The following is a 15156-nucleotide window of genomic DNA, read 5'->3' as shown; positions in this document are numbered from 1 at the left end:
CTTGTTAACACAAAGTATGGTGTGAACAAAGGAAGATGAGAGTAAAGACGCATAAAAAAGACTTCTGAAGGAAAGCAGGGAGGGAGAATGTTAGGACACTTTGGAAAGCTTTAAAGAAAGAAGCTGAAAGGAAAACTGTGCATGAAAAGTGAAATTGCCACTCAGAAGTAAAATACAGGTAATTACTGCTAATACGTATATTAGTCTACATTTTTTAGAAGACTGATACTTTTTAGAATATGACACATTTTAAAATAATTTTTTTTTGTATGATTAGTTATCATCTTAATACAGAGAACATATAACTGTTTAAGTGACTCTTGACACCTTGAAGGCTATGGCTGAAATATGCAAAACAGGTCAGTGATTTATAATCAAACTAAAATGTGATTTTTTTCTATTTCATAAATTTGATTTTATTTCTGTTATTGAAGTATCACAGTTTTTTAAAGTACATTATTAATCATTTTTTCATGGTTTAGACAAGTAGTACAGATGAGATTTAGAATAGTTTCTGAATAAAGTCAGTGAAAATAAATTAATAAACCAGCTACTTTTTAATGCAACATTTAATTCCTATATGTATTTTAGTGTAAGTTTTGTTTAGTCAATAAAGGCAAAACATACTTAGTTTCTTTTTGAGAAGGAAAGTATCCATGACTGCTGACTTTATTGGCTAAAACCTGCGTTTTATAAGCTTAAGTATAGTAAATAACCATAATGAGAAATAAAATGTTTATGCTCAACATAATCTCATAAATTATATTGTATGGTTGTTAAATATATAACCACCCATGAAAATATACATATTCTTACTTACCCAACGGACAGGAAAGGCTCCTTTGATTCAAGTCTGTCAAGTAAATAACAAAAAGCTTTAAATATAGGTATTTGTTGTACTTAAAAACAATTATGCAATGAATTTAAAACAGCTGTTCTCAGTGTTAAGTTTATTTAATTACACAATTTAGCATTACTAGAAGGGCCTGATTCATTTTAGTAGGCACTTTTAGTATTCCTCTTTAGTTTCCCCTTAACTTGGAAAAAATCCCATTTACCCAAAGGAACTTTGATCTAGAAATCAAATATTTACAAAGTAGCACATCTAGGCCCTTTGAATTTCACAGATTGAGTTGACTTGTGTAGATATTTGAATGGAATCTCTAGAGTGAACAAGAAATATTTTGTTCTTTTTGTTGCCTTTTTTTTTTTTTTTTTGGTTGGTTTCCAGCATCCTATGCTCACATGACACGATCACTTTGTCCTTATGAGAACTTCTGTCCCATTTGCCAGATTTAGCCTTGTGCTGGATCTGGGTGTCACTGTTTTGGTAGATCCAGAATCCTGCTCAGTTCTAAACCTAGCGGTTCAAGGAGCTCTTTCACTCCCAGCTCTGGCTGCTGTGGCTGTGAGGAGATGCAGCACCTGCACACTGGCAGGAGCCTCTTCTACTGGGAGTTTCCATCCAGCCAGGGCAGATGGAAGAGTCCTCATCTGCGTTATCAGCCAGTGTTCCTGCTCTGGTATCTGCAACTGGCCGCCCTTACTTTTTTAGTGTGTTCTGCCTTCAGTGAGTTTACTGATATCAGCTGCTTGATAGGACCATTAGCATGAGATTTTAGGATCCTTTAGAAACATATTTAAAGCATATTTGCCACTGAGTAATTTTGAGTGGTTGCATGATGTGCAAAAATGTTCCGTTGTGATGATTCCCACTGAATAAACTGTGTTAGGAAGAGCAGAAAATAAATGCCCAGATCCTTAGTATCTCTTTGTAGCCCTTAATAAAAGGGTTTCTAATGCAGCAAAGGGTATCATACGTGGAACTGGACATTTAATTTATGAATCTGAAGCCAATTTAGACCCAAAATAAAGTATTTGTAATATAATTAATTTTAATCAATTACCATTAGTTGTAAATGGTAATTGACATTAAAGGTACTTTATTAAAGGTACTTTAAATAATAAATGTTTTAAGGAAAAATTTTCATGGAAGTCATCTTTATAAAAAAACTGAGTACTGTCGCAGTTATTATTCATCCAGAAAAGATTTGTGCAAAAAACTCACAAACCACTAGACCAGTTTAATTATTACCATCATCTAAAATCCAAAACATTGAAAACCCAGTCCCTTTTCTGTCGTCCGAATGATTAGAGCTCACCCTTCCATTTCTTTCTGGGGTTGACATTCACATGGAACTAGAAGAATAGAAGAGGAAAAGCCACTGATGGCTTTGCATATTTACCTGGAAGCACAGTAGAAGTCAAAGCTGCATGTCCTTGTGGTTGGGGCAGTCCCAAGAAAATCTGAGCTTGGCATTCTGTGTGCTCAGGCAGTGCTGACAGAGAGCAATAAAATGACAGGGCCCTTCATGGGGGGCTTCACCCTTCTGGAGGCTCTGTCATGTTTTGCTTTCCTCTTTTTCTGCTTAATGAAATGAATCAGCCAGGGGAAGCACTCAGTGTTTGGCTGGAGAGGTTAACTATAAGCAAGAGGATGGAAAAAGGAAAGCCCTAGAACACACTTACATATTTCATAATACAGAAATTTGTAATCAAGGGAGACATAGCACTACCCTGATGGAGGATATTCTGGTGGATTTTACTTGAAAACAAAGTGTGTGTGATAGAATGCCCTGAGGAAAAAATACTGCAATTAAAAATCTATTTGAAGTCCATTCTCAAGCTGGAATTCAATTTGATTTAATGGTGTTTCCCTGGATTTGACCTCTCTCTATATTTGACTAAATGGTTTTAGATAATTTGCTGAATTACTTTTAATTAGTTCAAGTGTTCCTCATAGTAAAGGAACACAATTATCTGTTGGCCTTTATTTGGTAATTCAGTATATGGCAAATTAATATAAAGGTTTAAAACTGCAATACAATATGAAATAACATCTTATATAATCTTTACTGGTGACATTTGTCAATAAAAAACACTTTTTGCCTTTCTTTTCAACCTCATGTACACTGACTTTTCCAGAGTTTTGAGGAATTCTTGAAAAATTAACTATGATATTGCAAAAAGACTAATTCTGATAAGTCCTTTTGAGAAGGGCTGTCATACACCTCCAGGAAAAATCTTAAAGCAGATGTTTTCCTTGCAAAAATATATTTTTGTGTCCAAGAAATACTAAGTAGACAGTAAACAAAGGGAATCATGTTTTAATTTTGTAGGAGTGCTAGTGAAGCAGAAGAGATTGAGAATTTTTCTTTCTCTCCTGAAATGCTTTTCCCATAGAAAAGATCAGTTTGTCAATATGCCAAGGCAGTATATCAATTTGAATAGGAGGGAGGGAGGCTAAGCAGTAGCATGACTGGGACATGGCAGACTGAGGTGGTGTTCCACTTTGATTCTCAGCTAAGATTTTCTGAGCCAAGATTTTCCTTATCTACATATAAAAGACAAGTTTTGCAGGAGGAAAAAGAATTTTTACACTATGTAAGTTGCTCAGTTAAACCAGTCACTGTAAACTGAACAGGCATAGGCAATTGATTACTCCCCATTGATATGCTACAGTCCTGTCACACTGTTTAAAATAAAGACCCTACAAATTTCCCATTTAGTGTTACTCCCCTTGCACCCTGTCTTGGAGAGATATTTTACAAGGTCTCATTAACCCAATTGTGTATTTTATGATTTTTTTTGCTGCTAAGGTTTCTTATATAAATGGAAATTATCCAAATTCCATCTTTGACATGGACTGAACATCCAGATGGACAAATTTTCCAGGTTTGCAGACAAACATACAGGAAAATGTGACTAGACTAAGGGTGTGTGAATTCCTCTTTGACTGGTAAACAAATCATGGAATGACAGCAAGATCCCAAAGTAAATTCTATTTTCTTACATAATTGTCCTATTAAGATTAAAGGCAAGAATTTTTCTGCATTTGAGGCCTGACCCAAGATACATAAATCTATATAATTACTTGTTAAAGAGTCCTCTCCTCTCCTTCACAAAACTGTGTACAGGACAAAGTGAATAACATTTCTAACAATATCAATGCAGTACACAAGCAAATGGATTTTAGCCAAGGATTTTCCAAGGTAATTAATTATGAATCAATATATTCTTCCTCGTGGTGGTCATATAATTTAATCTTTAAGCACTTAGTAGGAAAAACACGTGGAATTTAATGAATTTGTTAGGATTCTTATTCTGACTTGTTGAGGAAACAAAACCATCTGCCCTGAATCAGAGAAAGGGGTCAGGAACTAATATTTTTTCAGATGAGTCATCATTTTAGGTTACAACCTTCATTTCAAAATTCCTGAGGAGGATTAGCTGACTGTGTAGCTGACATCACACATTTTCTGTTTGACTATGAAATGCATGAATAGTGACTGCAGTTTTTAAGGGGATTGGGAACATTTTTATTCAAGCCAGATAGGAAAGTCAGGAGAACTGTAAAACATTTTGGACTTCAGTATAGTGTTAATGTGTATTTAGACTGACTGATGTGGCTGACTTATTTGCCTGTCAAGTATGTCTATTTTGCACTGAGCAGCTTTAGGAACCAAAGAATTAGCAGGCCCAAAGATTTAACTGAAATATGCATAGTGACAGAATATTTAGATTTATGGCTCACCCTCTTTTTCAATGCATTAAATTTTAAAATGATGAGAACCACTCAAGGCACCTTTCAAAAGAAACTTAAGTTTCCATTCACATAATCAAACATGGATTCATGTTTCTCTGAATGTTGAGTTTGTGGTTTGAAGTGATCAAAATTTTCTTCATCTTTCTTCAGAACTTTTAAAGCAGTGCTAAATATTATCTATTTTTTTTAAAGCACATGCATTATAAACTTTGCTACCTCCCAATATTTCAATTCAATGCAAGCAAGCCTAATACAAGCATGTCTTAATTTACAGAAGAAATATAATTTCATATAACTTCCACTATCTATTGAGTCTGAAAAAACAATTGCTGATGAACCCTACGTCATCTTTCCTTTCTGGTTTCTGTGACTTAATTTCAATCCAAGATAATTTTCCTGGATATTGTCAGCAACAATTATCAAATAGAATATGATAAGAAGCTCATTTTGTCTTCTGAAGCTTCCATAAATATTTTTATAAATGTTGACAATTTTTATCAAGAAACTCTGTCATATTCTGGAACAAATAAATGGTAGAATGGCTATATAGAAGTTCTACTCCATTAGAAGTGTTTCAGAAGCAGAGGGAATGGAAGAATAATTTACGTGTTTATGTCAATTTTTACAATTGTCCCTAACAACTTTAATAAGTTCTGCTCCCATCTGGTGGTTGACATTGCAATTGATAACTCAGATTAGAAAAACAGCAACCAACTGTTGTTTTCATGAACATTGCAAATGTCATATGCTATGTATTAGTTTTAGCAGTACCTCAAGAGGTTGTATTTGACAGACCTAAGTGCTTCTGTGATTTATTGAAATATAAAGATTCTAGCACAAAATAAAGTACATCACTTAAGCCATGGGTGGAAACTAACATACTGCGAGCTCAAGCTGTCGTTTCTCGGTGCAAATTGAGTCCTTTGATGCTTGGTGGATAAATGATAAGACAGATGATAGGTGAGACTTAGTCTCATTTTTAAAACTCTTGATATTGCCTGATATGAGAGTCTCATAATCAAGCTTAGAAAATGAAATCTATCCCCAGCATGACCATGAACAAATAATTATGTCAATGGGAAAGAGAGCCACATTAAATAATAGGAACACTCAGTGTTATGATTCATTTAACATTGGTCTGCATAAAGTATTTAACCAAAAAAGTTGCTGCATATAAAATAGGTACCAAAAAGCTGTTTTTTAATCATCCAGTGAAGAGAGTTAAAATATGATTTTTTAATATAAATTGAAGAATTAGTATGAATTCAGTATGATGAAATTTGAAAAAGAATAACAGAGTGAGAATTTGAGAACAAGAACTATTTTATACATATATGAAAGGAAGAAAAACTGGCTGGGTATTGCAAAAAAAACTTGTTAAAAGAGGAAGAACTGAGTAACAGGAGACTGCTAGTTATGGGGATGTATTAAAACATCTTTCCTCAGAGCTGATTGAGAAGTGTCCTTTAATCAGCACATGCCTCCTCTCTTCTAGTCTCAGATCATAGTTAATCAAAGTTCACAACTGAAATATTCAAGTGTACTAAAACTAAATTTTACTAATTACTGAAGAATTTATTCAATAAGAAAGCTACTACACTAGGAAGCACTCTAGGGATAAACAGATTATCAAACAAGATTATCCCTTTGGCTATCAGCCTCTCTCTATGAGATTTATACATAATCCTTAATAGATGTATAATACATATTTAGTCCCTTTTGAAAGTATCACAACACATTACACATTCTGACTGATTAAAAAAGATACATTTTTTAATAATATTTTGTGACTTTTTTGTCTCGGTTAATTATTTAAGATTGAGAATAACTTAGATCACTTCTTGAAGCACCAGCACCAAGCCCATGAGAAAAAAGTAGTACCCAGAAGAAGCTAACTTCCCAAGACATCTGTAGGTGATATGGATCTTACACAGCTTAATTTTTTGTGATAGAGAAAACTGAAATTATAGTTTGTCCCCACAGGACAGCTTGATTTTCTGTCTAGGAATGCTTATGCTCACTTTTGAGTTTGGTTTGCATTCATGCACTTACTCTACATTTAATATGCTGCAAGATGGAGGTGCCTTTAGTCTTGTCAGCATTTTGAAGTGGAACAAATGGAATTTTGGCCCAGTGTATCTATATCTATATCTATCTATATCTATATCTATCTATATCTATATCTATATCTATATCTATATCTATATCTATATCTATATCATCATCTATCTATATCTATATCTATATCTATATCTATCTATATCTATATCTATCTATCTATCTCTATATCTATATCTATATCTATATCATCTATATCTATATCTATATCATCTATATCTATATCTATATCTAATCTATATCTATATCTATATCTATATCTATCTATATCTATATATACATATATAAAACAAGATTTTTAAGCATTTTATATGTCTGGACAACAGCAAGTATGTGCAAGGTTTTTTTTAAATAACTAAATTAAATTAAATTTAATTTAATTTAATTTAATTTTAAAAAAATCTGCAAAAACCACTGAATATTGATACAGTGCATTTTATGTAGCCAGTTCTATTTAGCACCTAACCCCAGGACAGTGTAGTGCAATAGCACTATCTGTAGGAAAAGACTTTGAGGGAACTCTTAGCACAGGATGCTGTCAATAATACCTGATGTCAGCCTGTACTGATCTGTAGCATATGTACTGGATGTATCAGATGTACATAACAGATGACCAAATTTAGCAAGTTTCCTAGCAAAATGTGTATATTACATCATTTATAAACAAGAAATTCTTGCAATAAGTACAAGTTTCAAGAGCCTCTAGGATTTTTTTACCCCATGGGTAGCTAGGATAGATAACCTTTTCACCACTAGTTAGTAGAATGTAATTAATAACCTGCTTGGGGTTATCTTTGAAGTTTGACAGTTGAAAAACTGAATAAAAGGTATCTTTATGTATAGGGAAGAAGTGCTTTACAGAGACTGCCTCTTCCCTGTGCTAGCTCTCACAGCAGCAAGAGGCTAGGATGAGACTTAAGCTGGCATATGTAAAAGTTGGTTTTGATATACCAATAGAAATGTACGTTGTCATAGTGTATACTGAATGCATTACTGTTATAACACAGGATGGAAGGGTTTTGGGGATGTGGTAGGAAAGGGTGACATGGAGAACTCAGGGGAACTAAAGGGAAAAATGAAGTAGTTTCCCATAATTTTCATATATGGGTGGCCTAAATTCTAGGCAGCAAGAAGACGGGGAAACCTAAAAGCTCTAAGTAATTCAAAAGCTGTATCCTATCTGATTTTACAGGTTAGATTTTGCTGCATCTTTCTTTATGGATCCAAAACTTGCAAAGATAACATGAACAGTGGCATGGATTCTCATAGTTGACTAAATCCTGGTAGCATGTCTGAGGAAAATTAAATTGTGATTTGGAGTAAAATTCATTCAGACTCTGCATTTGAAAACCTTCTTAGATAATAATGGGTTCCAGTTTCCTCCCATGCCACCCAAGAGAAGTCTTCTGTTGCCAAAGAGAGTTATAAGCTAAACTGTGTTTAACGCATGCATTGCTGTATGATGTTTCCAGTCATGAAGCAATTCACACTTAGATTCATAGTGAGATTCTTTCAAGTTTCCCAATCTCAAAACATGCTCAATTTGGTACCTTTGTTAAAGAAAGCAAAGGAAACAAAACCTGAAGAATGAAAACAACTCCACTGTCAAAAAATTGACAATAGCCACTCTCAATTTTTCTCAGCTTTTTCCCACGATTTTTACTAGTTGCTTAATTTTGCAAAAATCTACGCTCCAAACAAAAGACAGAATTTTGAGAAAAATATAATGTTCGAAGTAGTGTGCCTTAGAGATCTCCTCCTTACAGGCTTAATCATTCTTTGCATGAAGTTGATTTCACCTGACCCTCTTCTGCTGTAAAGCAGAGTAAGAACACTCAGGTCAATATGTACTGATCTAAAACCATCTAGAATGTCTTCTTCAGGGTGGGTTGGACAAAACAGTGTTGACTGATCTAATGCACACAATCAATACTACTTTGCTGCATGGCTATTTGCAGTCACAAATAGATGAAGGTTAATGCAGGCAGTGCCTTTGGGGATCCCAAGGGTAGAGGCTTAATATCCTTTTTCCCTCAATGACAGTGCTAACACTTTAAAGCAGTTACAGGAGGGTCACTTCTCTAACAATGTAAGATTCAAGATGTCATGCTGCTTCCTAGAATAATCTCATGCAAAACTGAAAAATGCAACATACATTTTTATGCCAATAGGTATTAGAAAATGCTCATTTTTTAGGACTCAAATCACATATGATTATGAATTCATCTTTTACTTTTCAATAAAATAGCCAATGCTTTTGCCAGAAGTTTTGGGAATACTGGCATGCAATACCAAAAAGGCATGCAATTTGTACCCTCTGCTTTAAAAATAAAATTACATTTGACATTATGAATCAACAGCACTAAGTATCAGTTCTGGTAGGGTGGATGACATATTTTCAGACAGTATTCTCCAAGACTAACAGACTTCATCAAGAAATAAAGCTTAATGGTAGTTTTATTTTTATAATTCACTGCATAATAATATGTTGCTATTGTCCCTCTGTGTTTCATACAGCCTTCCAGGCTATTTATAATTTTACTTAACAATTCATTTTCTTTCAAATTAAGTATATTTTAAATGTCTTCTTTTAATATAATCCATAAGACTTTAAAATGTGTACAGTCTCTTGCTTATCCAACCTTCCTTATTTATTCACAGAGTACTAAATTTATAATCCAGCATCATATTTCTGTTGCTCTCTGTAAGCCACTTAAATGGTGCCCTTGCAGTACACCAGCAGCTCCCAGACCAAATTACAGCCTTCTATATAATTAGAGGTGTTACATTAAGTGAGAACCAATGCCTAATTGCAAGTCCACTAAGTGGTTCTCTGAAGCACAGCGTTCTGCATCTCTGATTACTGCAGCAATTAAGGGTTTACTAAATTCCTAAAAATGAAGAATTCCTCTGTTCATTTGCAATGCCAAGACAGGCCCTTCTCTATTCTCTGTCATGAACCCAAGACTTAATATGACAGTTTCTGAACAGCACTGTCTGCAACTCTTGACACTGTTTCCATGATGCCTTCTTCACTAAAACTCAAATGTAGAAAAACATCATGTTGTCAGTTTCTGATTTTTTAAAATATGTTGAAGGCACTAGTCTTTTTACCCTAACTGAAATGCAGCAGAATACCTACAGAAGACATCATCTTCATATGGAAGACAACATGTTGAGTCCAAAGTGATTTCTTAAATTAAATGCAAGAATCCGTGCAGTAATAAAGCGTAGAAATCTCATATGCAATAAGGGATAGGAATAGGCCTCAGGCTGTCAAGATTTAAAGCAAATGTGTGACTAAACCTACTATTTCTGTTTGCCTGTAGGCAAACCCATCAATACTCTGGATCTTTTAGGAATTTACTTTTTGATTTCTAAGCCAAAGTTTTTTCATTTGTATTAGTAGCCAAAATTCTCAGATAAGAAAGGAGTCATAATTATTTCCATTGAATAAGAAAGGAGTCATAACAATTTAAATGCCATCAGAAGATTGTGGATATGTTTTCGGTTCTACTGTGGTATAAATGGTGATTAAAAACCATGAAAAAAAAGAGATAGGTTTGCAGTTAGATACTTTATCTATAGTATATTGCTTAAGGTTTCATAGCATAAGGAAAAACTAAGAAAGAAAATTATGCACCAGGAGAAAACCCCAACAGTAATAAGTGAACAGCCTATTCTCCAAATTTGCTACTCTCTGAGCATGAATGTGATTATGGTGTCTGGGCTTTTGTGGAAGAAAACAACATCATTCATGAGGTGATACCACATATCACCTTATGCAAGAGGAAGAGTACTGAGATAGGAAGAAGGATGCAGCTGCTGTGCAGATGTGTATAAGCTGGACTCACATCCTCTTAACAGAGGAAAAAAACCCTGAGGAAATACTGTATAAGTCTAAGGGATAACTTGAGGGAAGATTTTTACAAAGACAAGTGCTAATCTTTACGTAGGACCTACTTCTAAATGGATCTTTGTCAATGCCATCATTTAAAAACTAATGGTGAATAAAAGCAAACAAACATGAGAAAAATGTAATATTTATCATATAGTGATGATCTGAGAGGCAAAACCTGCCCTAGTCCTCTTCTTAAGGGGAATTAGCAGTATTTTTAAAAGAGTGAATAGGAAGATTTAACAAAACAAAGTTTAGTTGTCCTAGTTATTATTGGAGTTACCCCATAGGTTAGGAATAATATGACTGAATAAAGAAATCAAGATGCCAGTTTCATTTTTTATATTTGAGTCTTTTCCTTTATCTGTGATTTATTTCAAAAGAAACAGAAGCAAAAGATTTTCCTTCTACTAAGGACCTGAAATATCTTTTTCTCTCCCATTTTCTCCCCTCTCTAAAGCTATGAAGTGCTGCACAACCATACTCTGAATCATATGAAAGGGCAAACCTAAACTTTTGTCTGCCTTTCCCAGTGTCTCTGAGCACATGTACTGTTTTAAACATCTATGGAACAAAGCTGATTGCAATTACACCACCATAATTTAGAAATGGAGACCTGCATGTGCTGCCTTCCATCAACAGACTTAAAAAAAAAATATTCCTGTGATATTAGTTATTTGACATGGAGGCCTTTAATTGAAAGAAAACAAACAAACAAACAAAAGGTTCAAATTGAATCACTGGGTCTGCTGTAGCTTTGTATCTGTACCTTTTGAGATTTTTAATGTAATTGAGAATACTATTTAAATTCTCAACACAAACAAAATTTGTATCGTTCAAGTAAGAATCTGAAACTAAATTGTATTTTTTCTGTACAGTAATGACTGTCTCAAATGTGATCACTGGCAACATTCTTTGATGAAATTAGTATAAATAATATCCTGCTGGACTTAAAATCTCTCTGTTTAAACATATCTAGAATTGTGGGGATTTTTTATGGAAGCTAAATCTTTTGTCAGGACAAGAGCTGCAGAACAACATTTATCTTAGGTGCATTTCACTGTACTGAGATAAAATAGCTTTTCTTATAAAGAAAAATAATCAAAAACATCAGGAGGATACATTTCTGTAGAAAAAGAATCACTTTGATTCAAAAGAAATATCACACCATATAGTCCTAATATAACATAGTCATAGAAAAATAATGTTCCATAAACATATTTGTTTTTCTTTCAGTGTATAGAGTAATGTAGGGGTTGTAACCCCAACTGAATGTAAGACTAAAGTGTCAGAAAATACTTGATAAGGTTTGCTTTCTGTTTTCTGGACAGTGTCTTGAGTCTCTTGTAGATCAGTAATAATGATGGACAAACAAGTTCATTAATAAAAATAAAATATAAATAAAAATGTTGTTGGAAATCTAGGACAGTATTGAATTAAGAAAGATACCTATACCTGCAGTAACTTTTATTATATGAAAGGTCTAAAAAGATTGATAACACACTATCAGTGGCACACTATTACAGTATTGATGCAAAATCCTGCATATTGTAATGGAATGGTAATGCTTGTTTGGCACAGAACTTGTTGAGTTTATGTTAATGTTTTCGAGTGGGAGGAATGACCTCAATAAGATTCCTGCACTAGAAGACAAAATCAAGTTGCTCATCAATGTCCCTTTCACACTTTTTCCTGAAATGAAGGGTGCTCAGGAGTGGTCAGAAAAGCAACTTAGAATAATGATGGCTCTGAGGCAAACCAGACCACACCAAACTCTATAAATGATATTTACAATAAATGAAAGAAGCAGAGGGCTAGTAGAGAATGACTGCAAGCAATTCTTTCAGCCTTGCTATAGGACTAAAAAAAACAAAGGAAATGCAAGATGTGCAACATAATTCAATCAGTTTTGTGATAGAGATTATAAAAGTAAAATGTACTGAGGAAATTGATAAAATATTTGTGTCAAAAAAACCCCATTGACATAAAAAATAACCATACCATGTAAATAAAAGAATATCCCTTTCCATTATACTAATATTAGACATTTAAATAAAATAATTTCTTCTAGAGGCCATGGGAGTTATGAAATTTTAAAGTAAAGGCTGTTTAATGTAGATAATTAGTAGCAAGTTAAATCAGGCATGTTAAATCTACATTTCAATTTCATTACGTGACAAAGTGATTGGTAATGGGAAACCACTGTGCTATCTAACACCACTCAGAGAGTGCTGAACTGTACACCAAAATTTCAGAGAACAGCTGGGAAAAAACTTTTTGTGGAGGGAAGCCTTTGCAGGGTCACCGTGTGCTACATCTGGGCAGTGCTGTGGGAACTCAACACCAGTGGCTGGTTCTGGCTACAGCCAAGCCAACACAGTGAGAGGCTATTTCACTCAGTTTTCCCTGGCTTTCTTTAATGAATCTATTCACTAAATCCATTTTGTTAATTGTCTTACTACAGGATGTGCCTCAGCAGGATGGATCTTAGGCTAGCCAGCTTCATTCCCAGACAGCAATAGGAGTACTGGAGGACTGGGGTTTGAATGACACCTTACTAAGTCTTCTAGATGTGACACTGGGGCCTGCCAGTTTTGCTTGTGGCACTCCAAAGAAATTTGAAGTTTGACAAGGATGAAAATGTCCACATAGGGTTTATTTTTCTTGGATAAAACAGTCTTGAAAAAGTTTATAGGCCAACCATAATGTTAAATTGTGTAGAGCAAAGAGATTGACTAGATACCCTGGCAGCACCCAGTAACTTGCCTTTCCATTTTTGTTCCAAATCCTAGTTCCTTGCTTTGCCACATTATACAAATATCACTTTAGGGATTTGTCAAGTCACTAGCTTTCTCAAAAAGCAGTTGAATGTGACATGGGACACTGCACTCTCAGTTGTACCAGTACAACCACGCTGGTTTTGACTCCCCATGCCCCATGTGATCTCCAGCAGATCCCCACCACCACCCCAATGCAGCAGAGCCTGCAGTAATTGTGCTCATTTTCATGGCAATATAAATGGCACCATTATGCCAGCCTGTAGCACACTGGTTTTGTTTTATCAAAAGATTCGAAAGTAGGTGTCCTTGTCATCCTTCTCAAATCCTTTTAACCTTGTTACTACCAGAGGGGTGCCAGATAAGACTTTTAGCCAGCTCCCAAGGTCAGCCACAGAGAAAGGACATGCTGCATGTCCTGAGGGAAGGCCAGCCACAGGTAGCATGTGCATAGTGGCTCTGCTCCACCTGTCCTGGGGCTTGGATCCACTCCTTGAGCAGCTGGGAAGGGTTGCACACCATTCACAGCCTCCAGAGTCAAAAATTGAAACAAAGGCTTCTGAAATGGAGAAAAAGCTTTCAGGCATGTATTTAATATGCCATATAACATGGTAGTGCACTGAAATGAACAACAAATAATTAAAGCATTTTATGATGAAGAGAAGCAGAATAACAGTCCATCAGACTACTTATGGTTGATTCTACTTTGGTATGTTAGAGAGTAAACACAGGAAAAAAACAGTAAATGAGCTTTCATATGGTGACACAGAGTTACTTCAGTGAAATACTGATCAAAACACCACTAAATTAAAAAGATAAAGTGTGATGTTTTATTTTACCAAAACATTGCTCCCAAAGAGTGATTTAACACATTTGTGTCAGCACCTTTAATCTTCGCCTTGTGTTTCAAAGATACTAAGATGTGCTGCTGGAGGCTAGACGAATACGAGATGCAAAACAATTTTAAGATGCAGATTTTTTAAGTGTGCGATTTTCTGCAGAAGTGGTGTGCTGAAAAGAAAATTCACAACAATTTTGAATCTTCTGAATCCCCTCAATGCAACACAAATTAGGATGGATGCTGGTGGAGTTTACAGCTATGTTAGAATTTAACTGATTCCTGAGTGCTACTCTAAGTATTTTTCAGATATTCATTGAGCATTCTTAAATTAATAATGTTTTTAACAGCTTTCTGAAGCAAAGACTAAATGTACTCAAAATATTTTTAAGGCCTAAACAAAAAAATAGAAGTCATTTTATTATTCAATTGCACCTAAAAAAAATTGTATGTCTCACATTTAGGCTCATGCTAAATTTCACATAGATAAGACTAAATGAGACTATTTTCACACAGATCATAAAACCAGAAAAGTTAAAGTAAAGGAATGTAGATCCTGAACTGAGATATCAAAGAGTATTATACCATTACAGGAAAAAGTGCATCTAATTACTTGGGCACACAAGCAAATTATGAGGATATAACACATCATAGAGATCAGTTGCTCTGTATTAATGACTTATGTGTATATCCACCTATAAATGTGATATGAAGTTCCTTTCAGAAATGCAAAGTTCTTTGAACACTTTTGAAGCCTCAAGTACTTCAAAGTGAGTGAAATCCTGCAAGCCTGTTCAGCCCTCCTTGCTTATCTTAAAATTCTTCTTTACGTTGTCTCACATATGAAAAGTACCATTTAAAAATCCATAACAAAGGAAACTGAAACGTTAACAGTTATTATCCTTAATACTGTGTTGCA

At 34.6% G+C, this 15156-nt stretch overlaps 1 protein-coding gene across 1 annotated transcript in view; it reads right to left on the bottom strand.

Moving 5' to 3' along the window:
- The window catches only part of RALYL (RALY RNA binding protein like), a 185433-nt gene that overhangs the window by 52776 nt on the left and 117501 nt on the right, over positions 1-15156 (bottom strand). Inside the window, exon 3 of the mRNA XM_059863015.1 lies at positions 821-853. Within this exon, the coding sequence (XP_059718998.1) occupies positions 821-853 (33 nt within the window). The remainder of the gene's footprint in view (positions 1-820; positions 854-15156) is intronic.

Source organism: Haemorhous mexicanus, chromosome 1 (genome assembly GCF_027477595.1).
Source record: "Haemorhous mexicanus isolate bHaeMex1 chromosome 1, bHaeMex1.pri, whole genome shotgun sequence".
Taxonomy (NCBI): domain Eukaryota; kingdom Metazoa; phylum Chordata; class Aves; order Passeriformes; family Fringillidae; genus Haemorhous; species Haemorhous mexicanus.
The sequence above is the reverse complement of the archived record's forward strand: the minus strand, read 5'-3'. Positions and strand labels throughout refer to the sequence as shown.